We start from the raw sequence: 27,414 nt of genomic DNA on the forward strand, positions 1-27,414 counted from the left end.
AAAACCGAGTGGATTCCAGTTTGTTTAAACAGGTCAAAGCAATCAAGAAAAACTGTATTGTCTTATTTGTATTTACATTTGTCCTCCTGATGAATCCCACCCGTTGGCGGTGTCATGGTGGACGGTGTGTCAGCAGGAATGGTTTTCCCTTAGAGGACATCATGTCCCCGTCCCAACCCCCTCAGCTGAGGCTTCGCTCTGCTGCACGCCACAGGTCAAATACATACTGCAAATGGTCCCCGCAATACCTGTGGGACGATAGTTAGGACACGAGACGCACAAGAAATAAAGACTGCAAGTGTGACTGTTTTCCAAACCAAGTAGAATTTAATGTTTACAGAGTCCTGAACACAACAGAAAACATGTGAGAGAAACTACGTTCAGTCTAGGAGACAAAACACTCCATGGCAGCACATTTAGTCAGTAACATGACTCCAATATTCGGCTTTGTACTGGAGATCATTTCATTTTTTTTGTTTTTCTCTTTGTTGATCTTCATTTTCTGTCTAAAAAGCATCTCCACGCTTAAAACTGTGCAGAAACATTAAACAAATCACAGATTTCAGTGTGTGGATGCTTTTTTGCTCATTCAGTTCGACAGTATATGGCTCCACAACCTCATTTCAATCAAGTGAGCGGCGTTTTATTCTCTATTTTGTCTATCTGCACCAAATACAAAATCAGAAATCTGGAAAATAGAAATTCAGAAACTCATCTTTCCCCCCCTTCAAAAACTGAAACGATGCAATGAATAAATCAGTATTTTTTTCAGTCTGCCTGCACTTGTCTTTTGAAGCCAGCAGGGGGCAGACGGTACATAACCCAGCCTGGCTGCCAAATCCATAATGTACAAACTACCTTCAACATTTCACCAGCAGAAGAAAAAAAAAACCTCAGAGTGATGCCAGTTGTGTGCTTCCTGTGTCTCAAAAGGGACACAAACCATAAACCATTGTTGACCAACCCCCCCCCCCCTCCCTTTACATGCATAATCTACATATATTACTACATCTTCAAGACCTTCAGAGCCACAATAAACACATTTATTCATATACAAAGCCTCGGGAGGAATACAGATAATAGAGGCCGTTCTCCGTCACTCTGGGACTGTGAGTTACACGGGCTTATTTTAGTTTCATATAGTCAATTTTGATTTAATTCCTGAAATATTTATTTTAATGTTTGAATATCTCACAACTGAAATAAGTGGTTCGCGCGTGTTTTCTCCATGTCTCAAAAGCTAACATCTCATTTTAACTCAAGGGACATTTGTATGTAAACGTAGCACTTGTGAGTGCAAATCCACGCAGATCAATGAGTTCAATTGTAAGATATAAAACATTTTAAAGTTTTATATTATTTATAGGTTTTCTCCAACAACAACAAGAAATCAGTCCTATTTTCATATCAGGTACGCTATACAATGTATGTCATTCTAAAGTTTTTTTTTATGATACAGCTCTATGAATGAAATGGCCAATGATAAAAATGGATTTTAATACAAGCTTCTGATGGTTTACAAAATTCATAGATTTCCAATATTGTTATTAACCGCTCAAGGTTCTCAATACCCTCTCTGCTAAAAAAGATACCGTCATAACGCTAATATAGTAACAAATGCTCCCACCGCATAAAAACTAAAGTGTAACTGAAGCGTTTCGGTTGACAAACTGCTGCTCACCGGGGAATGTTCAACAAAATGTGAGGAGTGCTTGTGGTGAACTATCGGGGCGTAAACTCAGAAAGCAAATAATGTCGACTGTGCCGTTTTTAATTGACTCGTGACTCCATTGGGAAACTCAGAGTGGCCGGGGTTTGCTAGTGACTTTTCTAACGTTACTTGGAGATCACAACTTGATTTTTGTGTCATTTTGCTTGACAGCAACAATGTAATCATAATCACAACACTTTTTTTTTTTTTTTCCCCGAAGATAAATGATTCTCATCGGTTTGTCTTCGGGTTGAGAGGAATGACTTAATGAGTGCAGACACCTGTTTATCCTGAGATGATTAACCAAAAAAAAATATGAAAAAGTTTGATATCAGGAAACAATCTTCTAATTTATTCACTATTGCAAAAATAATGGGCTTAAAAAAAAAACTCTTGGTGTTTTGGCATTTCGTGGACAAAATGACTGTGTGGGTTGAGGGATCACATTCTTGCTGCTACACTTATGCTCGTCAGATCGTTTAAAAAGCGTCCGAAACACCATTTCTGATGGCGGAATTGATTGTGTTAGACATCTTTTGTAACATTCTGTGACGGACGCAGAGGTCAGCTAGATGTTTTTAAGGCGCGCTGTGTTTGAACATCTCCGTCAAGCTCTCCGTTTAATCCTCTGCAGAACAACTTCCCTCGCTTTTATTGGTCGGCAACTGAAAGTCTACAACTAACCGACACTAGAATTTAGACACTTGAAATGTACAAGTTTGAAAGTTAGTGTTACATTAGTTTGCGTTTGAAGAGATGAGTCCCCAACAACCTCTTCAGTCCCATTTAGCCCTGTTAGCAACAGCCTTTTCAGATATGTAAACTCTTTATATTACAAACATTTACTGACATATTTTATGCCATCGAACAAATCAAGAAATTCTCTTAAGCTGTTGTTAAGCACAGGCCTTATTTTAGGCACCTAAATGACAATAATTTCAAAAAACCCATTTACTTTGAGATGAGGGAACCGGAAATGCGAAAATGCTGACTTATTTGCGGGTTTTAGGACTCATTCCTGCGGCATTAACATTGGAGCGATTCAAACGATTGTTTGAAGCATACTTAGTCATTAGGGAACTGAACATTTTTAAATAGCAGAAATATAGGGCAGAAATCGCAAAATAAAGGTAATTTAAAATAAACCCACATCAAGTTGTGATCTGAAGAAATGGACCTAAAAAATTACTAGCAACCTCGGCCAAACTGAGCTGAACTGAACAGTAACTCTGTCGCAGACCCATCCTGAAATGTAATCTTTTACAAAACATATCTCAAAAAGACCGAAAATCTGAAATACACGTGACACACTTTCTAAAAAAAAACATCTAAAGTCGAATAAAACAGAAAGAATAAAGAAGAAAACATTAGACAATACTTCTCTGGTATATTGTTACTCTGAAAGTTTTTATAATAAAGTCAAAAAGCTGCTATGATTGGTGCAAGTGTTGAGCATTACAACAGGAAATCTACTCATTGTGCAAAAACACCTAACATCGGACTGAAATAACTGACATGGTGTGCATCTGTGTGAACCGATAAAGGCAACAAACAAAAAGAGAGAAAAAAACAAGACGAGCAAAAGAAAGCATGCAGCGTCACACATTAAGGCCACTGAACATCTCGGTTGGCTTCCTCGCCTGAAAGCTCCGCAAAAATACTTCTAAACAAAGACGTTCATCACGGCGTGTGACAGAAAATGTTAATGAGCTTTTGGTGTTTTGGCAGTTTCTTCTGCTTTTATCAGCAGCAGCTGATGAAGTGAAGGCTTTGTAGAATATTGATACGGGTCGTCAAGGGTTGAGGTTTACAGCGCGAGACGCTGAAGCTTTCCCTGGCAGACCTTGGCTTTTGAAACAAACAGCTGATGACGTACAGGAAGGAACTGGCTATTCAAACTAAGGTCGTATTGATCATTGTGAAACATGCGAGCAGCTCTGTGCACTTTAATGGAGATTTTGACATGGTAGCTGGAGTGTCTCAGAAGTTTCACTTGAAACCTTTCTCTTCAAAACGTCTATTTTGAGGCTATGTGACTCGTAACTTCAGAGTGAACTTCTTTAAAACTGAAGCTCTTTTTCCTTTCCTTCCTTCCACAGTAACATCAACGTCCACTTTCATGCACAGTTTGTCCCGATAACCTAAACATTCAAAAGTTCATACAACCCGTCAAACTTCCAGACGACATGTCACAGGGTAGAAAAGACAAAGGAAAAACGACGGAAATCATCAACTTGAGAGCTAACATAGCTTATAATCAGTCTAAGGCAAAAAACAAAAAAGGAACAAGTAGTAGGTTGGTGAATTTGGGAGCTTTCTGACAACATACTGTGTAGGCTATCACTCTGTGGACCAAAGTCCTGTAGTCCATGCCAGCCTTCTTCCTGATGGGAAACCCTCTGTCCTCCTGCGTGGCCTGATTCCTGCGTTCGGATCTTCAAGGTCGACCATCGGGGAGCTTTACACTCTGAAGCTCTCTCCCTTACCGTCGATGTGGCGCAGACGCAGGTAGACGTCCGTGCCGATGCCCTGCATAGACTGTATGGAGAGAGAGCCGCCCAGGTACTCAGCATAGGCCCTGGAAGTGGGCAAGCCGAAGCCAAACCTGCAGAGCACAAAGACACAGTCAGCAAAAGTGACGCCTGGATCTGTTGTCGAGAAAACATGAACTTGATTGGAAATGAAGTGTGAAATGCCACCCGCAGGTAAATACGGGAGACCAGTGGACCCAGAAGCCACTGCCAAGCCTTCACGGGGGGTCATCAGAGGACATGGATGTCATGATTTAATAAACTCAAAACTCCACTCTCACCTCGCCCTCTTTCACCATGTTGACATGCAATCAGTACATTTGACACACTGCGCTGTGGCCAACTTATCAAGGGGCACTTTGTAGTCTTGGCGAGGAAATTCAAACTCAATATTAATGAGATGTTGAAAAGGTGTAAAGCAACTCTAAGATGCAGATTTTATAGTTTCTACCCCAAGTGCAACTCCATCAGTGGAAGTAACCACTGGATACTGGGCTTTAGCATCAGTGTGTCATCGTTTTGTGCTGCTGAAGGTTGAATATTTACAAATGAAAAAAAGCTGTTTACCAAACTAAAACTGCTTACATTCCTGTGTGTAATCAACCGCCCCCGCATGCCGGTCTTGAACGTTAGCTGACGTCACTCAAACACTCAGGTTCTCTGTCTACACTTCACTTCAGATATTTCCATGTTAGTGTAGACAAAGTCAAAAAACACCTGTAAATATTGAGCACGGATTTGAAATTCGTACCCATGCATGGGGCTGGACTGGTTCCCACTGTTGGTAATGTTGTTGAAGAAGTTGCTCATGCGGGGGTCCTGTGCGCTCTCCTCAGCCGTGCTGAAGTGGTAGTCCATCACCTTGTCTACGATGTTGTGAGGGATGCCACCACCACGGTCTGAAATCCTGAAAAAGAAAAAAAGAACATTTTAAGCTTTGAGGAGCAAATAGTTGACCACTGTCATGTATTTTTTTTTTAAGCTTAAACACTCCCAACTCGTTAAAAACAGCAGATTTGTTTCTGACATGGCCTCAAAGTTGGATTTTGTATTTGAGGAGAGCAATGCGCACTCTCTCCACAGCATAAAAACACACACCACTAAGGAACATAATTAAATATTATTTCAACATATAGGCACTCACCTGATGACAAAATCAATGTCATTATTGGCGATGGTGACGACCACATCGGGCACGTTGTATGGGGTGTCCAGATGGCTTTCCATGGTGGCCCTGCAGGGACAAAACAGATGGATGTCATGGAGAGTTTTGTTGTTTTAGGTGCTGTTGCTTTTTTTGTGCTACACACACACACAAAAGAAGATGTCAGACAATGTTGCAGTTAAAAATCTGCGTTTTCTCAGTTAACAGCTGATAAACTAACCTTCTGTTTATAAAATGGAAAAAACATTCAGGCTTTTCTAAATGTTGGCCGGGCACACTCAATTTTCAAAAAGCTAAAAGGACCTGTGTGTATGCTGACATGAAGTCTACTTAAGCAAGAGCAGCTTTCCAAATCCGCCTGTCCTCTTAACCAGCAATCAAGATCGCTGAGGGGAATGTAGCCAGCAACACACTGCAGAGCCAGAAACTCCGGCCAGAAAATGTTCCTCCAGCTCTAACCACAGTAACTCCCAACAACACAGAATGAAGTCGTTATTGCTTGTCTTCTCTCGCAGTCAAAAACAGAAAAAGTCCATTTGTTGTTATTACACCGATGTTTACAATGAGAATAATCTTTTACTATAGATGCTTCTAGAGGGGTTAATGAAGGAAAGATGAAAAAAGAGAACGACTTCATGAAGCCAAGATATTTTTAAATAAACACATGTTTTGGCATACAACTGTACATTGCATATATTCTTTATACTTTATCATGTAATATTTTAATTATAATTTAATTCATATTTTAACTATTAATCTTTTTATTTTGTTTATCTAATCCTTGACTTTTGTCGTAGTTGTGTTTTCTTTCTCCTTCTCCCACTATGTTTATTGTTATGCACCCAAGATACCAAGACAAATTCCTTTTTTGTGAAAACCTACTGAATACATCCAAAATGAAGTAAATGAGAGTAAATGAATATGTCTAAGGGACAACATTTAGATTTGTTGTCTAATTGTAAATGCAGCTGTTACATGTAAAAAAAAAAAAGTTTTTTAATTTGATTTAGCCAATACCGACCTAAACAAACCTGTGATTATATGAATCTGTTTGTACATGAGCTATACTTGATTGTGTAAATTCTTCATACAGATTTTCACCACACAAGGCCTCACTTGTTCTTGTTTGAAGTTTGAAGTTCAACAAAGAACAGAATGTCCTGCATGTCTTGTCTTTTACTGCGGGACTGGTTCCAGCTAAGGTCATTTCAGTTCAGCTCTCTCGATGAGAGAATTGATTTAATGGCAGTGCAGTCCTACGCGTGCAGAAGCTTTTGTTCTCAAGCTGGGTGCTTAATAAGGATCGATCAGGAGCACTGTGAGATCCCTCATTTCTGTTTTTTCTTTTTCCTGTTTGGCTATTTAATATGTATTTTTTAAATCTGTTCTCAGTTGTTTTGTTGTCAGCTGATGTGATGAAGAATGTTCTTCATCTTCATGAAGATGTTCTCTTCAGGACACTTCTTTATTGTTTTGTTGCTTCACGCAAAAAAAAAAAAAAGCAATTTATTTTTGTCCTTTAAGAGATTCTATTATTAGAAACTGTCACTGAGAACTATAAAAAAACATTTTTTAATGTACGAATAAAGCTTTTATTACATCAATGTTAAATAAAGAGTTATTTGTATCCTACAAACACTGTGCTGGATCTTGGATCTGGATCTACATGGTACTAACTATGATTTCATACAACTCAAATTGAAAATCCTCCTCCAAAAGGTCATTTCTCAATCACTAATACATTTCTTAACATAAGAGAAATAAAGTCTAGAGAAGGCAGTTTAATTGGATGATATCTGAAGGCTCTAGAGCCTTTTGGGTTGGATCAGAATTAAAACTGAAGGTTTTGCTGTGATCTTTTATGTCAAAGATGAAGTACGACCCACTGACAATACATTTAACAAAAGGACCAAAAAACTGAAAAATAAAGCAAAGTTTTGCAATTGTTTTCCCCAAGTTTCAAACATCAGGTAAATTTTGCATGTTGCAAAATTAAGAAATGACACATTTGTAGCAGTTAATTATGAAAACTGTCTCATGAATTGCACCAATAACTGGCTTTATTGTTTCATCCCAACTTGTAATAAATCTCTTGTATCATGATTTTCACCTCTTGATCCCATACGACAGGAACAGATAGTAAGGCTGGAGATATCAAAATATCAATACGCAAAGTGTGTATAAGTGGTAAAGTCACCTCATCGCATTCTTGAGGAGCTCGGGCAGGATGTAATCCAGAGGCAGCGGGATGAAGGGGAAGCGAGCTGCCACATGTCCATTGATCCTCACTCTGGGAGAGTTCCCGTACTGGTGCTCACAAAGACGCCTGAGGAACACACGAGGAGTGTTTACAGCAACGTATAGAATGTGATCTACCGGATACTACCGGATAGAATGTGATCTACCGGTATAGAATGTGATCTACCGGTGATCTACCGGATTACTATGTAATGTAAAGGCCTTGCCTAACAGGGTTAGGATTAGTGCTTCTCAAACTTTCATATGCGTCATACACAGTCTTTGCTGCCAAGATGGGGTTAGGGGTTTCGTTTTTACCAATTAACAATAAAGCAACTTATTAAAGTTGAGTTTTATTGAAATAAACATAAAAATTCATCCCCACCGGAGTTTATTCATCTCTTATGAGACAGTCTTAATACAGATGAAAAGCATTAGTTTCTCTCAGGTAGTATATATTGAATCTTGTTTTATTGTATACTTCCTCTGTTCATTTAACTGTCTGTTTTTTCTTTTCATTCCTCTTTCTCCTCCACAACATTTCAGAAAGAAACGCTGCATTTTTTCTGGACACATTTTTGCAAGTACAGCTGGAACAGTTAGTTAATCGACCGATTTGCTATATTAGGTGTCTGAAAATGGTTACCGGCTATGTTGTCCATTTCAGCAGATGCCTGACTTCCAGCATGGTCACAGATATTGAAAGTCAGTGTTGAGCCCCATTATTGGTGTCATGGTGTACAGGGCTGTATACTGTAGAGATCAATTTGTATTGAGGGGCATGCAAACAGGACAACCTAAGCAAATTACATGTTATGGCACTGTGCATGGTTCGACTGAAATGGAACTTTTGAGTTTATTTTAGACTTTTGGGCTCTTGTTTTTTCCCAAAATGGTAGTGTAGTTTTGTGTTTTGCATGATGACATATGCCATTTGCCACTAACCTGCTGAGGCTGAAGGGAATGTTATTATAACCAAAGTGGCTGACACATTGAATCCTTAAAGTCATGCTGCTAGTGTCGCTGAAATAAAACTTTTGTTAAGCTTTTTTGCTATTGTAATTGTAATTAAAATGCGCTGATTTCTCTGTGTTCACAAGCTGTTAATGTCCCAACAAATAAACAGTTAATGTTCAATCAGATTTTCTGATTTACAGTCCCACTCTGTGTTAACTTTCCTTTGAACTCAGTAAAAGTGTCTGACTCCAAAAAGGTCATTCAATAAGATAACAAAAGGTAAACAGGAATGATAGCTCATATCTGGTTCACAGCTGAAGGGTGTTATCAGCTGACCTCTGACTTCTCTCAGTCAACAGAGCGCTCATACAGAAGCAGAAAGTCATCTATAGGTGATAAATAAACAAAGCAGTGTGGCAACACAATTACCTGGCAAAGTCCACCCACTTCTCGATGATTTTTTTGGGAGAGAGACGTCTGCATATGATCCCAACAAAATCAGGCTGAAACAAGAACAAAAATAATTAATTAATAAACTTGATTTAATTAAAATACTACTTTTAAAAATGTGTGGACAATACATATCAATGATCCTTCTCTTCAATTCATGAATTCAGTTGCTGTTACACGTTAACATGATATTTAAACTGCCAAAACAAACATTGCAACTTAGTTGATGCTTTCTTCCAGCTGAAAATATTTGTATTCCCAAATAAATGCACTTTTTCTAATTGTTGATTCACTTTATCATAAATGAGCATTTTTAAAGATGAAGACTTCATTAGTAACTAATCTGCTTGGGGCTGAGAGCCACGGATCTGGTGGGAAAGTCAGAGACGGGCGCAGTTTTACCCCCCGACGAATATCGTGAGCCGTCAGAGATGTGGTAAGGAAATGTGATGAAGAACAACCCTGACTCAGGTGTCCTAAATTATATCCTGCTCCAAGAAAACAACACAGCAACGGTCAGACGTACATTGTCTTCGTTGAGGGCGAGATGGTGCGTGGCCAACATTCGGATTCCCAGACGAGAGCACAGCGTCGTATCCAGGAAGCTGCGGAGAATTGTCTCATCCTGCAACAGTGGTAAAGGAAACGCTTTAAACTCTCTGAACATCTCTCCAACAGTGGCACCAAAAACAAACCGCTGGTGAAACCTGATCAATCTCAAAATCAGAGTAGCAGGTTTCGTAAGCAAAAGAATGAGACATCTAGGAACTGGATTCAGGACGCAATATTTACTTTTTAAGAGTCGAGTTTTGATCCTTAATGGGATCTTTCTGACAACTGAAGGAATCAATTAATCTGATGAAATAAGTAAAATATCCTTCACAGAATACTACTACATAAGTCTAGTGAGAAATCATTTCCATCACAGGGTGTTGTGAGAGTTTTGGAGGTGCAGTTATTACCTGGACGTGTCTGCGACACTCCCTGAAGCCCTGTGCCAGCATGGTCACCACATCTTTATGGTCGTCCAGCAGCTGCTGCACCAGCTTACAGAAACGAGCCTCCACTTCCTGATCCTTGATCTGCCAACAGAAGAAAACGTTTCATATGGACACTTGATGTGAACGTGATGTTAAAAAAAAGCCATGTTTAAAAGACAGGCCTTTCATTACCTTTTGAATGAAAAGCCTCTTTGTCATATTAACCACTGCTGGTTTGAGTCTTTCTTACTTGCTTTAATAGAAATGCTTTTCAATTATGAAACTTCTCCAGTCGTCTCTACTGTTAGGCTCTTCAACTTTTTTTCCACTGTAAAGTTACCATCAGTGAAACTCTACAGCTTCTGCTAAAATGTTTCCCAACAAAGGCATTCCAGGGGATTAAAGAGCAGAATCCCTCAATTTTCTGCCTTTTGTGAAAGTATTAAGACTGCAGAAAGTGTCTGATTTGACTGACAGAACCTTTACAGTGATGGTGAAGGATTAGGAATGTGGAAACGTTCTATATTAATACATTATAGTTTACCATGTGCACTACAATAACACAGGTAACTGCAGCACCTCTCATTATGGTTTAGCTTGTCCTTTATTAAGTATATAAGTCAGAAAGCTTAAATGCATCCCTGCACACACTTTATGATCATGTGATTGATAATGCTTTATTGTCGGATTAACTCTTAAATTTGTTCAGCAATTTTCGCAGCTTCAACATTTCAGAAAAGATGCATTCATTTAACATAACATTATAATCACAGCAGACAGTATATAAGGAACGTACATTTGATCCGGGATTAGGCTCTGTATTTAATTCTAGGATTAACTGATGTACAAAAGAGTGCTGCAGTCTAAACGTACCAACGAAATCCTGTATCTCCAGTTTGATGTTAGCAATTTGCAGTCATTGTACAGGACATGTCTGGGGTCAGAGACAAAGATTTGTGGCCAGCCTTAACTGTTGTCATGGTAGAATGATTCATGGAGTTTCTCAAGGGATTGGCCTTCAACCTTCAGTTTTACTGATAAAAGAACAGTTCTAGCACAGGTAGTATAACAATACTGTAAGCAACAGATGTGCTTTGCTGAATTTTATGAAAGCCTGAGGTAGCTAAACAGAACAGAACATAAAACATGCTCAGCAGGTCTGACGTCGCCTGCAGTCTCACATGTACTGACACAGCAGCGAATTGGCACAATTTTCTTATTTGCCAAGTATTCAACGATGGAAAAAGAGCTAAATAAAGTAACTTCCTGTTCACCGTCACTGCTAATCAAGAAATATCTGAAGAGGACTGACCCACATTCCACACTGTGCATGTTTTATGAAGCAGAATCCACTCTGAACCCGAAGACTGAGACTGCACAAGCTGTCAGCTTTGGTTGGCTAAAAAACAGCCATTATAAACATTATAACCCTGAATATACTGTCAGGTCATGTTTTATTCTGTATCAACAGAATCTAAGCAGTACAATAAATCATAAATCGTATCCTGCTCAGGTTTGTTCAAGCAGTTTGTGACATTTCTTAAGAAATTATTCCCCGCTTCTTCAATGCAAATATATCTGGTTTGTTTACAACTCTATGACAGTAAACTGATTATCTTTGGGTTGTGGACAAAACTAGAAATTTGAGGACATCATCATGGGCTTTGGAAGGCACTGATTTGTTCCTATTTTCTGACAATGAAAAACAATTGTTTGTTGCAGACCTAAAGCAAAGCCATGTTTGAGAACTGGTCAATCATTCAAGTAACTTAAAAATAATGCAAACATTATAAAGTGGTTTCAGCTCATCAAACATGATGTTTTGCATGTTTATCTAAAGTTGTGAAAAGTATTTGGTTTTATTACAAAGCAAATAACCGTTGGGGGATTTGCATCAGATACAAATTTTAAGACATGGCTTTAATTTAATAAATTTAATGAAAAACATCTTTGAAAGAAGCAGTACGAGTTGTGGGTTAGGGTTACATGCAGACTGGCTAAGTTCTGAACAGATGGACCAATCCTGGAGCCGCTACAAGCAGGCAGAACAAAAACCTTGACACCAAGTGTTCACACTTCCTGTTTGTGACCACAAGCGAAGCTGCTCCCGGAGACATGAAGAACTTGAACCTATGACCTTGTGTGTGTCACTCACCGGGGGAAAGTCACTGAGCACGTGGTAGGCTCTGATGTATAGTTCATGCTGTAAGGAAAAACAAGAGGCTTTAGTTAGACCAATTCTCCGTGATCGTCCACCCACCCAACCATAAAACATTTCACCACCAGCACCGGCCCCTAATCGGGCCCCACAACACTACTGACAAGTCCACATGTGGTTTACATTTCATGAGGCCGCTGTGTGATGAATTCTCTGTGTTACCAACAATGATCTTCCCAAAAAGTGAGCTTTGTTCCACCTATAAATTCAAGTTTAAATGATTTAATTTTGTATCTTCTTCAATCACCGTCTTCTTTTTGATAGAAGATTTGACAGACTCAGTCAAGCCACCCTGACCTACATTACAACTGGTGGCAGACAAAAGGAACTGCTCTTTATGTAATCGGCACTGAGGAGGGAATCTAGGTGAAAGTTCATCAGCAATGAGACGTGCAGAGCTGGTAAATTGGTTATGAAAGGACTGCAGGGAACACAGAAAGGGGGCTACTCTGTTCCCACATGGAGGGCCAGGGAACAAATTAAACTGAAAATGAAAAACATGACACATTGATATCTATTAACTGTGTGTGCTCCTCCCTGCAAGAGGGGGTTTAGAGGAATTTTGTTTGTTCAAAATGGCATTTGAAAAACTCAACAGCAATGTGTGTTTCCAGGAAATGTCCTGGTTGCTGTAGATGTTTCACATACTTCCCACTGAAATGACCACCCAGTGAAGAAACAGTCCCTGTACACGAGTTTCCTGTGAAAGTCGCTGGGAAAATTGGAAATACGATTATGGGTCATACTTCCGGTGCTCGGTGGGTCTAGCGTAAATACATGATAACCGACTCATTGGCGTACAAATGGGTTTAAGTGGTGATCAGGTAAAATGCTGGTATCACTTATGTGTCATGCATCATGAGGGCTAGGAATAATGTGGATTAAAGGACCCATTATTCCTTTAAATGTTTTTCCTTTCCTGCAGTGTGTTATATAGGTTTTTCTGCATGTAAAAGAACTTGAAAGTTAACAAGCCCAAAGTCTGAGCCAACGGGAGCTTGACTCTCCCACAGAAAACACTGTTCCTGCAGTGCCTCGCCAGTAGACCCGCCTTTAATTCCATCACTTCTTGACATCACATTTGCGAAATTGATGCCTATATTCACAGTAGAAATGATGCTAGCCGGAAGCTAAAAACATAACGGGGCCGACCGGCGAGTCGGTGAGCAGCTGGCTAAGGCGTGTGTTAGATGACCAATCAGAGCACACTGGGCATTCAGGAGGGAGGGGGCCTTAAGCCTGATTTATGCTTCTGCGTCGCGGCGACGCAGACCCCTACGCGGACCCCTACGCGGACCCTACGCCGTAGCCTGACGTACGCCTCCAAAAAATCCTGACTACGCGTCACGTCGAGACGCGAACGGCAAGGACTGTGATTGGTCCGCTCAGAACGTCATTTCCGGCAGTTGCTTTTCCGGTCAACAGTATAACAGCATTTGTTGTTCAATATCCACGAGCTCCATCTCCAAAAACACCCGCTCCATCTCAGTTGCCATTGTTTACTGTCTGACCGGAAGAAAACCAAGGAATCCGATATGAACCCCCCGAAACCAAACAAAGACACAGCCACACCCCCCTAGCGGCTTGGCGGTGAATTGCAGAACAACATGTTCCCTCGACGCAGAACTTCGAATGCTCAATGACGGCGTAGGGTCGACGACGTAGCTACGCCGTCGCCGCGACGCAGAAGCATAAACCAGGCTTTACAGAGACGGGCGCTAAAACAGAGTGTCTCAGCCGGGAAAAAAGAAAAAGTCAAGTAAAAAGGCTGACTGTGCACGCTCCGCTCTGACACTCCCTGCTCTTGTAAAAACAAAGCTTCTGCTATCACTAATGGGTCATGTCACGCTGACCTAAATACTGAACACTGAAGGTTACTTCTGCTGCCAGCCACATTATACTGTATTATACAAGCAGAGTGGGAATTTCTGGCACAAGTTCAACTACTCTGAAGAACGACCGGAAAAAATCTGAAGACTCCAGCAACACTCGTACTGTTTTATACACAACTAAACTGCCACACCAATGTGTTTCTCCTTGAGTTTTTGACGAGCCTGATGAAGGCCACAAGCCAAAACACGTTTGTCTGTATATGACACATGTTGCGGAAGTTTGACCTCTTCACACAGGATCTTAAAAACGGGACAGTAAACCATAAAATACTTATAATCTATGCAAATCAGACACTGAGGTGCTGCCACTGACAATGTTCTGTCAGCTATATGACCAGCATTTCTAAAGCTTTTTCAAGCACTTGGAAATATCATGTCATGATGGTCCTGTCCAACATAACTGTGATTCACAATATCATAACTGATGATCATTATAATATTCTTAAAACTAAAATTGCACTAAGACATACTGGAATCCTTTTAACCTTGCATTTTGTTCAGAAACATATATCTTTATTGCTTTCAAGGTACAACACACTCCATAGTATTTACACACATAAGATTAAAGTCGATTTTGTGGGTGCGCACCTGCTATTTGACAGCAGGAGACAACCAAATATGATGATGGGAGTGTTTAATTTCATATATCGGAATTGACACGTCAAACATGTGGAGTTGGGGATCATGCCACCAACACCTGTGATTAGTCGACAACCAGCTCTACCTTTTGAGCCACATCCACCCCTTCACACTGGGAATAATGGAGGCGGCAGCAGAGTGAAAGCACCTTCCCTAATGTCGTTCAAAGTTCAGCCACGATCCTCCCGTGAGGTGGCCCAGTTGTCACTTTCTTATTATAGAATCTGCTGAAGAGCCGATGCCTCCTCGCTTCATGTATAGCTCCACACTATAGGTGAGGGCAGTGCTGTACGTGGTTTGCCGGCCGTGTTCTTACCACTTGCAAAATGGTGGGGTTGCAACCGATGATGAAGGGCAAACTGCGGAAGCCCTTGATGCGATGGGCGATTCGTACGGGGAGCTCCTTGTGTAGATACTTGGCACTGCTCTGAGATCACACACACACACACACACACAAAGAAAAACAGTGGAAAGCAAATGAGTGAAGATTGACAGAGATCGAGGAGTTTCTCATTAAACATACACTTGGCAGCTCTCTCGATGTGGCTGAAACATTTACCAAGATGTGGTGTCCATCAGGAGACTTTCCAGAATACAGCAGGGTGGCTAGTGTCAGTCGCACTGAGGCCTGGGGACACATTAACATGTTTAATTACACGCACGATCAAGTTCAGAACAGCAGGTCAAACCATCATTCACCAGAACACAACTCAGCTGTATTCACTTAAACTTTTTCCAGCTAGCTTGCCTTACTCGAGGTGGCGCCAGTAGTTGTTTCTGGTCACGTCCTTAATTACAACATACTTACCACAAAACTTTGTCGTCTTTTTCTTTTAAAAATAGTATTTATATAATCTCACAGTCGTTAAATCCATCTACGTTTGAACATGTATTCAAGGACTACACTTCCTACTGTTCTCAAAAATGTGTCTTGCTAATAGATATACAATTAACAAATATAATGGAGAAACGTGATCCCATAGACTCCACATCGACACTTTTTTCAAATTCAGAATAGAAAAGAAAGCCTTTAATGTAACTGTACAGTATACACAAGCAGTTGCTCAGGCTCAGCTAGAAACAGTCCCTAATTCTCGTGTATTATGGGACAGAAACCTGTAATGTGTTTTTCCAAAGTGTGTGGTCGGTAATGAATCACTGTGCTGTGCTGGATTTCAGGGCAATGATTACATCACCGACTCAGCAAAGACTGCTGCGGCTATAAGACAATGACTCCAAAGCAGCTCATGATAATCACATGGACAAAATCTCCCTCGAGCTTAGATACTCTGCAGCAGGCCTGTTCAGGCACTTTTTTTGAAGGGCCAGATTTGAAAAAAAGTGAAGCGCCAAGGTGCCGATCTTTTACATTCTCCATGTCTGACCTCTAAAGCTCAGAATTTAAATATGTTTAAAAATGCACTTTTTATTACTGATAGAGTAACAAGTGGTTGGAGCTTTTGACTTAAGTACAGGAAAAAAAACGTTGCATCTTCTTAATCTTCGAAATAGGTTGTCAGCTCGTTTCTCATAAATTCCCATTGCTTTGACAACCAGAGTTTGTGATGGAAATAGTATTTTTGTGCTCAGCAACAGACTTAACTAACAAATGGGCCAATTAGCCTCCTGACACTATGATCAGTAGGCAACAATGAGGTTGTTTAAGTGCCGCATTCAGCCCATGGGCCACCAGTCGGATAGGCCAGCACTACAATGTAAAACTTCTTTCCAAGAATAATCTTTGTTAGGTGTTAATGTGTAGCTGTTGCTTGTGAAGAAAGCCTTGAAAATCTAGCACTGGTGTCACTGTCACTGTCAATACTTGCTAAAACCCCCATTTACGCCTTGTATTAAGGAGCATTCAGCAAATGGAAATCTAATTTGGATAAGGACAAATTAATACAAGGGTGCTAATGTGCATAATTGCATTGTGATCAGATCTCTTGTGTATACCAGGTGTAAATGGGCACAGGCGCACCTTAATCAAACATTTAAGCCAGCTACGATGCTGAGAAAGGGTTTGCTCAAGTGCAGAAAGGCAGGAATGTACAAGTGCACAATGTACAAGTGTAAAACTTGACCTGAATGTGACTTGAGAGAAGGTCAGCAAAAGATTACGATTCATTCTCGGTCACCATCCAGTACATTCAGGCACAAGTTTTTCTTTCACAAAGTCAGTCACTTTTTAAAACACAAGTTTAAAGACCTGCTTTCATTTGAAGTTGTCTCTCTTTACTTCTCTTAGTCTATTCACTGTTCTTAATCTTTTTTCAAACATTTGTATGCGTTTCTAATTCCTCTTACATGATCTGACCTTTCTTTTTATCACCCTTTTAGTGCTTTTATTCTTTATATTTGTATTAATTCATAGTGACATTTCGTGTTTTGCATTTTGCCTTCTTTTCTTAAAAGGACCTTTTTGTAAGAAAAGTAGATTTTTCAGTCTCATTCCCAACTTGTCAAAAACTGACGCTCTGCAAATGAGACTCAAAAATCAATTTTTCTTACTGAACAGGTCCTGTAGCCTCTTCTTAGTTTTCGCTTCTTTCCGTTTGTCTTGACTGTTCAGCATTTATTGTGATGTCCTCTGCCTGAGTAACCTGCGATTGCTTTGTCTGTCAAAACACTTTGCAAACACTACTTTAAAATGTGCTCTAAAAATTATGTAATAATTTGTTCCCACTTTTATCATCTTGTGACTTGCCCACTGGCCTGCGCCCCAGTTTGGGACCTACTGCAGCAGGTTAATGTGTGACCATAAGTCAGGGGATATAAACTGCAGCTGACCGCCATCAGCCAGATTTGTGGTCTTTGTGATAAGAGGCTACGTGCTCTTTTAAGCAGTTTCACTCGGCAGCAGCTCAGTCTTTGTGAAACAGGTTTACGACTCTCCGGGTACTATTGCCAACATTGTCATTTGTGGCCGACAAAGCTCTGGTGGGGTTGTTTTTTTCTCTCTCTCAGTATTCTCAGCTAACGTGCGTCTGCAAATTCCTTCCTCATTTTGCTGCAAAGTCAAGAAACCTGATGATGTTTGTTTTTCTGACTGAGAAGTTATGGACAAATCACTGAGGCATCAATGTTTCTTTTGAAAAAGTTGGGGAAAAAGTGACCCAAAAAGTCAGAGGGGGAGGAGTGTGTTGGGTGAAAATCTATCCATGTTAGACGACACAGTTCCTTAAATACAACACAGATAACCTTCCTGGCACTTTTGTTTTGAATCGACCTTCGATTAATAATCCTAAATATTTGCTTTACCCTTTCTAAGACAGTCAAACATAACTATAGTCAAAGTTACCAAAGCAAAAAAAAAACTGATTGATGGATGCAAGAATCAACGCACAATTAGACTACATTTCCTGAAAATACATTAACGATGGATTAAATATCATAAAAGCTGCCTCGTCGAACGCTGGCTTCAAGTTCACGTTAATTGGGTCAACCGACTTCCATCGCTGAAACTTCACACCATCAACGCTCTTTAGGTCAATCCTCATATACACGTTGCGTACTTTACTCCTAATGACAGCTTTTTACGGACAGGTTTTCTCAGTAGGTCAGACTACAAACCACTGGACTGGCAGTATGAGCGAAATCACCGTGTTATTTTGTGCTAAATTAGCGTACGTCAGCTAGCAAAACATAATGTTCCGATGAAAACCGGTGGCGCTACGTTCACGCCCCCAGGAGAATATCGGTCAAATAGCGGTTGGAGCTAACGGACGGGCTTGCCTCGTAAATATATTTTATAAATCGTACTCGTCATCTTAAACAACGTTGATATCCTTCAAGCATATCAAAAGGTAGTATATTATGCTTCCGTCTAATATACAAGTATCACCCATTTTATATCGTTTGATATGACGGTTTAATAAATTACAATAACCATAGGCAATACCTTCTTGGTGGCACCTTTGTCTATGCTATCCAACTTTTCTCGGGTCCCGAAGTAACTTAATATAGCTACCATTAGCTAGGCCGCTTTAAACTCTAAGGTGGACGTGTCATCGAGGTGACGGACATTCATGCACATTGCTCATACTCTCTAATGTGTGTCCGTGAACTCAGCAGAAGCCCTGCTAACGGCTAGCGTTACTATCAAGCTAGAGCTAGCTTACGCCCTCGTTGCAACAGTAGTGGGAGCACGATTTCAGAGGAGCGCACGGGCAAAATGTCACATCCTCACCTTTTCTGCAGAAACGTCAATTGCAGACTGGTTGTAAAACGACGTGACAGTCTTCGACCGCTCTCTTGCCAACTCTGAATACCCCATCGAGGATGTGGACCGAAATCTGTTGCTCCCTGTGCCTGACATCGGCGGTACTGTTTTGGTGAGGGGGGCGAGCAAGAGGCTGCCGAGCCTCGGCCTGGCCCTGCAGGTAGCACCGCTCAGCATCTCCACGATACCCGCCAGTCCCGGACGCATTTGGAGACAAGCTGTGTGTGTGAACAGGGTGGCCCTGTTCCTGTACAAGCACTGAATTCTAGTGTCGCTACGAGGCCATTGGGGTCGCGTCGTAATGGTGCACAAAGGCAAGTATGTGAATACAGTAGAGAAAGGGTACAGAAAGGGCTTTGTGCGCATTGGCCAGTAGGGGAGAATGCTGGAGCGACGACATGACAGCTGAACCAATCAAGTCGGCCAGAGGCGGAGCGAACCCGCCTCAACAGCACCCCCTACACTACTGTACGGTACTGCAGGGAACAGGACCAGTCGGTAAACAATTCCTGAGTATTTTAGATTTGGGATTGCTCAAGGGGACAGGGTCAACATGCTTCAAGATGTGTGTGGGGTTTTTTTCTCTCAGGTACACATGTATGTTTGCAAGTCATGTGTGTTTTCTTCCAGGCCAAATCCCCCTCTCTATATCCCTACACAAAACAAATAAGTACTGCAACTTTTAGCTTTATTTGGTCCTCACTTTCTCTGTAGTTACATTTCTGACAAGGTCAGATTGACCTGCTGGCCCTAAGGGTAAGAATTTGTTGTTTGGCACTTGGGGAATCACCCATTCCCAATCCTCACTGAATGTTTACTGTTGGCATTAAGTTTCCACTAACTAATTAACATAAACTAAAAACATGTTTTTTTTTAGGTAGTGCATTTCCAGTTATCACTCATCTGAAATAAAGAAAAACATCTTACTTTAACATTTTGTGAACAAGTAAGAACATATGTGCACAAACAAGTATTTACCTTCACACAACAATAAACTAAAACTGTAAAAATCAAAAGCAGACATGTTTAGAGTAATGAGCATCACACTTTTCACTTTTTTATGTTATTGTTAATCGAAGCTCTTTGGCTTTTAGATTGGCGGTCAGATAAAACAAGATACTTGAAGATGTTACCTTGAGCGCTGGTAAGTTGTGAGGGCCATTAATAATATTTATTGTACAGCGTATTCAATAAAAAAAATCTTTGGTATTAGAAGGGAATAAATGCCATTAAAAGACATTTGTAAACTCCAAAACACTACTTTCAATCATGGCCAGTGAATAGTGTGAAGTATCTATGGCTGAAACACATCAAATTCTTGGCTTCTGGTTCATTCACAGAACTGTTTTTTTTTTTTATTCACATATCATGAAATGATGAAATCACTGAAGAACATTCAAAAATAAAATAAAAAACACTGAGATTAAAAACAAATTGCAGTTATGAAAATTAATTAAAGGTAAGCTAAAAGAAAGTCATGTTGAAATATTGCTTTATATGTTTTTTTTTTGTCTTTTTTGTCTTTCTTAATATATTTATTGGTACAGTTTTGGCCACAACACCACTCTCATAAATGAAATATAATATGCTCAATACTGAACACTGTTTATTTTCAGAGTCAGAAAAATAACCTACATAAATCACTCATTGCCTCAACAATGAAACTATTTCACAGGGTGTGTTTGATAACAGCAAGTCCTTCTCCTGTGCTGGGTTATCCACTGTGGAGCTGAAATCAACAGCCTGATCACACACACAGACATTTTTTTGTTTTATTAAAACAACATAAATATCTCCAAATATAGCTGAAAAATAGGAAATGGTGCAGATGTCAGCTCAGAAGCTCACTCAGTTATTTGGCCTTCTCATCCTGTAGAGGAAAACACAAATCAGTATGTGTGTCAGTATTTTTTAATACATACAGCTGTCAGGTATAAGATGACTTGTTGTAACTTGAATTGTTTGGGTATGGAATGTCTGGAGACATTTTACATTTATTTATTAAAGAAGAGTTGCTTTAATTCAGTCAGTATTGAGTCTAGCTCAATATTGACTGAATGTGTTTGAGACTGTACCTTGATGGCGTTAGCCAGCTCCTGCAGGGTTTGTTCGTATCGGGCTTCCATACCCTTCAGGTTCTCCGGTTTAACGATCTGCTTTTGAATCCCAGGGCTCCCTGCCTCCACCACCATCTGGAGGAAGTTTTTCTCCTGAGGGTGACAAAGGAACATTTTATTTGGTCCACTGTTTATTCTGATCATCTGCCTCTCTCACCAATGTGTTATTATGTAGATGTGTTTTACCTGAACTCCCAGCAGAAAGGTGAATGCCAGGCCTGCTTTTCCTGCTCTTGCTGTTCTTCCAATCCTGAACACAGACAAGCCACAATGTAAATGAAGGCAAACATTCATTGTAAACCTTATAGTGTCTGAAAACGTTGGACAGCTCACCTGTGAATGTATGCCCTGATGTACTGTGGTGCATCATAATTCACAACACATTTGACCCCGTTGATGTCGATGCCTCGTGCAGCTGCGTCGGTGCTGATCAACCTTCAGGATGACATGCTGGTTAACTTTATCGCTCATTAAGGCTCACTCTGCATAATCTTTGACTGACTAAGCAAATAAAGAAAAATACATTTTGAGATTGCTACAGACACGTTTACACTCTCTCACACAATCTGCACTCGCTTTATTAGATCCATGATCAAAACTACTGCCTGCTGTGCTCGCAGAGTTACCAGTAGAGTTTATAGTAATTATCTCACCTATATATACACTGTAGTTGGTTGTACAAGCTCTTGTTTGCATATAAAAACTATGGTTGCTTTTATGTTCAACTCATCTTTGTTTAGCTTTCTGTCTGGATCTGTATTATCCTGTGACTTTGTTCTCTACACAATGCTTTGTGAGCACAATCAAAGTCACATTCTTAGCCAATTAAGTTGATGCTGATCACGTCAGTATTTTGCTGGGTATAGATTAAAACAGTGCATTCTGACCGTGACAGTCGGTATTTAATTTCAAAAACAATATTTAACTGAAGTGATCCTGTTGCTGATACCAATATTGATATTAGGGAGTTGAACAAATCCAGTGGTTATATATCACCTAATCAATAATAGCTGTCTATTGAACCTTTAAATATCTTGCAAATATATCGAAATATACATTTCTCAATGATACATGAGCAACATTATCACTCAGAAGAAGCAGACTGTGACAAACATTTTGGGAATACAACTTGCATACTCTTATTAACCACTTTTTTCACCATTTATAAATGTTGGACACTGACAAAATTATTGTTATTTTATAAAAAAAAAATGTGTTAAAACTTTTGATTCAAAGCCAAAAGTCTGCACACCTCGAATGTTTACGTTAAATGCACTGTCGCGGCATACAGAGCCAGAAAACTGGCGTCACTATATTTCTGGTTCCAAGCACAACATCCATCAAAATTTGATTAAATTTCTAAGGAAACCTAGCAGTAAATATCACTGTTTTTGTTGATTTTTTCTTGTCCTCATTTTCACCAACATGCACAGACTTCAATTTGCTGTCTTATGTGTTCATTTTCACTTTATAATTGCTCTTTAGAGGTCTAAGACAGATGCCATGTGATGCACCTCTTGCAACTCTATGTTTCTTTGGATAATCGATTAACTGGTCTGAAGGACTGGTTGCAGTATATACAGTATATACAGTATATAGGTGGACTTGGTGCATGAAATTAAATGCCTGATCAAGTTTGCTGTACAGAAATGTCCAGAATGTGCAGAATGAGCTCTTGTTACTTTGATCTACTTATTCTTCAACACCGTCTGTATGCAGGTAAACAAAGATCACTTTTTTTTTTTTTTACTTTACTGCTCACATGTACACAGAGACACTCACAGTTGGATCTTTCCTTGTTCGAATTCCTTCAGCGTCCTCTTTCTTTCACCAGGAGAGAGTCTTGAGGAGAACTCAGCAGCCTGAACTCCACCGAAGAGCTGCACCAACAGGTAAAGTCTGAGGAGGAAAACACGGTAAAACCACGCTGGACAGCTGAAAATACGTGCAAGAAATTGGTTTCTGGGTGTCGTGTTCTCAGACCTGTGCGCAGTCTCTCTGGAGTTGGTGAAGCAGAGGACGGGGCTGAGCTTCATGCGCAGGATGAAGTGGAGAATGAGGAGGGGCTTTTTACTTAACGTACAGGGCACATAATACTCCTACAAACATGAAGATGGAGATCATTAACAAAGTTTCGCCAGACTCTGATAGCTTCTATTATATGTCTTTGCTCCTCCATGAAGGTCAAAGGTCATCTCTTACCGTCAGACCTTGAGGGAAGTCAAAACGGTCTTGTGTCTGGTTGGGAGCTGCTGTTGAGGACTGACTGTGGATGGAGCTGAAGAGTCTGGGCTGGTGGAGGCCCAGCTGCTGCAGCTTCTCTGGGTTCTGTGTAAGTGTGGCAGAAAACAGCAGCTTCTGCAGCGGCATCTGAGGCGGGGACAGACTGAGAGGACAAACAGGTGTCAAATTTAAAGCACTGCCATTTTAAAGCTCTATCCAGCTCATAGTCTACCGCTACAATAATGCACAAGTTGTTTATTTGAGCTCATGGAGGGTCGTGTTTCATCTTTATCCATTAAAAAGTGACTCAGGTGTAAACACAGACTCACCTGGCTGCTGTTACATGCGCTGGCTCAGTCCTCCTGAAGATGGACATGGCTTCTGGTCCACTTCCTGATCTGTACACCGCCTTCACCACCTGACTGAGCCAAGACTGGTGCATGCTGTCGATCATCCTGTCAGCCTCGTCGATTATCTGTGATGGATGGCAGCATAAAAGCATCCATTAAAAAATAAATAGATAGATTGTTGGCGAATATCAAGGTCATTTATGGTGATCCAGCTTTTATGTACTCACAAGAAACCTGAGGTGCTCCAGACAAAAGCCAGAGTTCTTGTTGATGTGATCAACCAGTCGACCTGGAGTGGCCACGACAATGTCTGCTAAACTGCGTCTCTTTCCCCCTCTGGAAGAAGAAAACAGAACAAATACTGTGTATTGTAAATGCCAAGTCCTCATCTGATATTTATATTTCATTCTCCTAAAAAAGGTGCAACTGTAAAGCTCCTATGTGTATAATTTCAGGATTTCTAATTGCCTATGGTGTCCCCTGGTGGTAGGATAGGAAAAGACACCCTCTGCAATTGTGGTTTTAAGTCGCCAAATATTTTCAGTTACAGTTTTAACATGTGTGAATACTAAGTACTTGATTAATTAATTAATGTTCTTTTCTGCTGCATTTAAAAGAAAAATACATGGCATTAAAAAATGTGCACCTTAAAATAAAATGCATAATTTTAGAAAAATTAAATAAAAGTGTAACTTTTTTTTTTTTTAAGTTACCGGTATATGTATTTTAGTATTTTAGTTCTATGTATGTATTACTATGGGTGCAATTATCATGTGCAATTGACCTTGTAGTCATATCTGTATGTGAAAGACAAGTCAATTGTACATTATATAGTCTGCATTATTAATATTGTCCACTTTATTGTTCCAGTATTCTTTTATATCTTGTGTTCTGCCTTGTTTTCATTTTTATCTGTCAATGAATCACTGTTTTCCCTCTGTGTGTAACTTTTGAGCTGCTGTAACAAGAGAACAATTTTCTAATTAATAATCTCAACACAATTTAACAATTTAACACAATTAACATGTACTTTTTCTCTTTCTTTTCTAACTGAAATGTGGTGGAGTTGAAGTGCAAAATTGCATAAAATTGAAAGTCCAGTAAAGAACAATTAGGTCAGAACTGTAGAAAGGGTACAGTGCTTTGTTAAATGTACTCTGTGACATTTCAACACTGGAGCAAACACCTTATAAATATGTACTTTCAAAAATCCAGACCCTGAAATGCCTTAATGAAGTAAAATGTAAAATGTCTCCTCATTATTACGACGCTGAACTCACCTGTGTTCCGAGAGTGACGCCTCCTCTGCAGCGAAGCTCTTCTGGCCTGCCACCATCACCACTTTCAGATTGGTTCCCTCAGCGTATGACGTGAACACTTTGCAAACCTGAACAGAAGAACTTATTAGCTGATCTTTGAAGTGAACATTACTGGATTATGTGATCCTGACATTGTTGTTAAGACTCTGACCTGCTGGGCGAGCTCTTTGGTGGGCAACACTGCCAAAGCCCGGACTTCACACACCACTCGCTCCATCAGCACCTGATAGCAGAGCGCATCTTCATTTACTCTTCTCTTCTTTTCATTTTTACACATACCATAGAGCCCGTACATGTTGTATGCATGTCTTGAAAGAGATGTTGGGCAACTCACCTGTATGACAGGTATGACAAATGCAAGAGTCTTGCCACTTCCTGTTGGTGCAGACACACAAATATCTCTGGGCTTGTAGCCACCTCGTCCAATCAGCAGCCCCTGCTGTGTGCTCTCCAGGATGGCTGGGATGACCTCTGCTTGTACTGTGAAAGAGTCACAGAGGTCACAATATATCTTAAGTGTATATTCACCAATAGTTCCACAACACACATGCAAAAAAAATCTACTTAAATTTCTATCTTTGCACAACACAAGGACTTAATTTCTTTGCCTCAAATTCAAAAACTTCCAACTATCCAAGAAGCCATGGGAACCCTGCAGATTATGTTGAAAACAATTACTTTTCAGGGAGTATATAATGGACTCAAGCATATTTCTAACCTTGAAGACATGATGGTTCAAATTAATCATTTTCAAAACTCTGAAGACTTTGAACACACACTGTAACTAGATGTGGTGTCATTACCTGGAAAAAGATGCTGAATTCCATTATTTTGTAACTTCTTCATGAGATGGGAGGAAAGTCCTGGCATATCAGAGAAGGGGACCAGGTTGCTTTTAATATCTCTGTGAATCATATCAGGCTGAGCGAGCCACTGGGGCAGGACTCTGTGGACCTGCGAACAAAAGAATACACAGACTGTGGATGAATACACATGGTACTGGCGACCCCTGACCCTTCACCCTCCATCATCATTGACAAATCACTGTACCTTTTGGACTGGTTTGTTCTCAAATCCTCCCAGAACTGTGAATCCAGTTGGTGGAGAGGTTTTCTCTGTGGTTTGTGTAGGTGTGTCATTTTCTGTTTCTGCCTTCTCTGCTTCTCCTTGTGCGTCCTCCTGTCCAGCACTTCCAATCACCTGAGTTTCGACTTTTACTGAAATCCAAAGACAGACAAACTGAATCATCTCAGGCGTAGCTTTGTTACGCAGGTAGGATTTTCATCACTGAAGGTACATCACAAATCATTACCTCGAGCACATCGCTGGTGATTCTGTGCTAAATTATATTTCTAATTATAAGTCAACATTTATGCAGGAATCAATGTGTCATGCCAGTGTGTACAGCCTTCGATATAATGTGAATATATTGTCAGCGCGTGTGTATACAAGAACCAGCACATACCTGACTGATCCTCCTTCTTTTTCTCATTAGCACTTTTCTTGGCCTTCTTTTTCTCTTTGATGGGCTCATCTTTGCAATCAGAGTCCGACGCAAACGAAGGCTCTACAACTGATTTCCTCTTCTTGTGTGGTTGAGGCGTTTGACTGCTTTCCTTCTCAGCTTTTCTTTTCTTCTTGAAATCCTGCTGTTCTGCCTGTTCTTCAGGTGGTGGTTGTCTCTGTTCTGTCAAACTCTGCTTCTGCTTTTCTTTTGCCTTCTGCCGCAGCTTAGCCAGCAATGCCTCAGACCGAGACTTTTTCGAGGCGCTCCCATCTTCCTCCTCTCCAAGATATCTGCAAGCAACATGACAGAACACAAATTTTACAGTCAACTTCTTACATACAAGCACAACACAGCAGCAACGAACAGTATGCTTATATCTACGTTTTTGTCAAAAATTATAGTTAATAAACTAATATTTTGTATACAAGTATATACATTAATCAATTGCCCTCATCTAATAAACTCCTTTATGAATGGGACAGCTTTTTCGTCCATATTTATTTCTCATATTGTAAACAATCAAAGACAACACGAAGAGACCAACTATGTAAGCAAGTAAAGAAAAATGTCCTACCTGTTCACAAGAAACAGAGACATTTCAACAGGAAGTTTTTGTATACTATTTAGCTATGCGTCATTAGAAATATATTAACGCTAGGTTTCGATTCCTTCCGTCCAAATTGGAAAATAAACTATTATAAATGCTCAACTTCTAGTTGTGGTGCAAAAATCACCACAGTCTCATGTGTTTTCCATACCGTGTGAGACGCGGATTGATGCCGTCACTATAGCGGTCGCATTTCCGTCACCAGTTGGGCGAGACCACATAAACTTGATTTTTAAACCGTTGAATCAACCGTTAAGTAAAAACATACTACTTTTATTTTCGGAGGCTTTT

The 27,414-nt window shown here is 40.2% G+C and overlaps 2 protein-coding genes and 1 long non-coding RNA gene across 4 annotated transcripts; 1 reads left to right on the forward strand and 2 right to left on the reverse strand.

The window, feature by feature from the left end:
* Positions 1–303: 303 nt before the first annotated feature.
* Positions 304–19,370, reverse strand: bckdk (branched chain ketoacid dehydrogenase kinase). Its single transcript, XM_030437480.1, has 11 exons — positions 18,968–19,370; positions 15,341–15,409; positions 15,098–15,208; positions 12,188–12,235; positions 10,015–10,134; positions 9,579–9,677; positions 9,032–9,105; positions 7,605–7,733; positions 5,387–5,476; positions 4,994–5,149; positions 304–4,316 (listed from the first exon to the last, which is right to left on the reverse strand). Exons 1-11 carry the CDS (start codon positions 19,364–19,366, stop codon positions 4,172–4,174), a joined length of 1,440 nt encoding a protein of 479 aa, XP_030293340.1. The 5' UTR covers positions 19,367–19,370; the 3' UTR covers positions 304–4,171.
* Positions 18,479–23,815, forward strand: LOC115593795 (uncharacterized). 2 transcript variants are annotated; one of them, XR_003986366.1, is made up of 2 exons: positions 18,479–18,516; positions 22,952–23,815. It is a non-coding gene; the product is annotated as an uncharacterized LOC115593795 (long non-coding RNA). The 2 variants fall into 2 exon arrangements; XR_003986365.1 differs by having other exon boundaries at positions 18,495–18,584.
* ddx51 (DEAD (Asp-Glu-Ala-Asp) box polypeptide 51) lies at positions 20,589–27,298 on the reverse strand. Its single transcript, XM_030437479.1, has 16 exons — positions 27,091–27,298; positions 26,475–26,806; positions 26,060–26,226; positions 25,813–25,963; positions 25,344–25,489; positions 25,161–25,232; positions 24,971–25,077; positions 23,918–24,026; positions 23,670–23,815; positions 23,320–23,503; positions 23,101–23,216; positions 22,900–23,016; positions 21,451–21,552; positions 21,304–21,367; positions 21,076–21,210; positions 20,589–20,870 (listed from the first exon to the last, which is right to left on the reverse strand). Exons 1-16 carry the CDS (start codon positions 27,111–27,113, stop codon positions 20,853–20,855), a joined length of 1,989 nt encoding a protein of 662 aa, XP_030293339.1. The 5' UTR covers positions 27,114–27,298; the 3' UTR covers positions 20,589–20,852.
* Between the last annotated feature and the right edge of the window lie 116 nt (positions 27,299–27,414).

This window comes from Sparus aurata, chromosome 13 (assembly GCF_900880675.1).
Source record: "Sparus aurata chromosome 13, fSpaAur1.1, whole genome shotgun sequence".
NCBI classification, from domain to species: domain Eukaryota; kingdom Metazoa; phylum Chordata; class Actinopteri; order Spariformes; family Sparidae; genus Sparus; species Sparus aurata.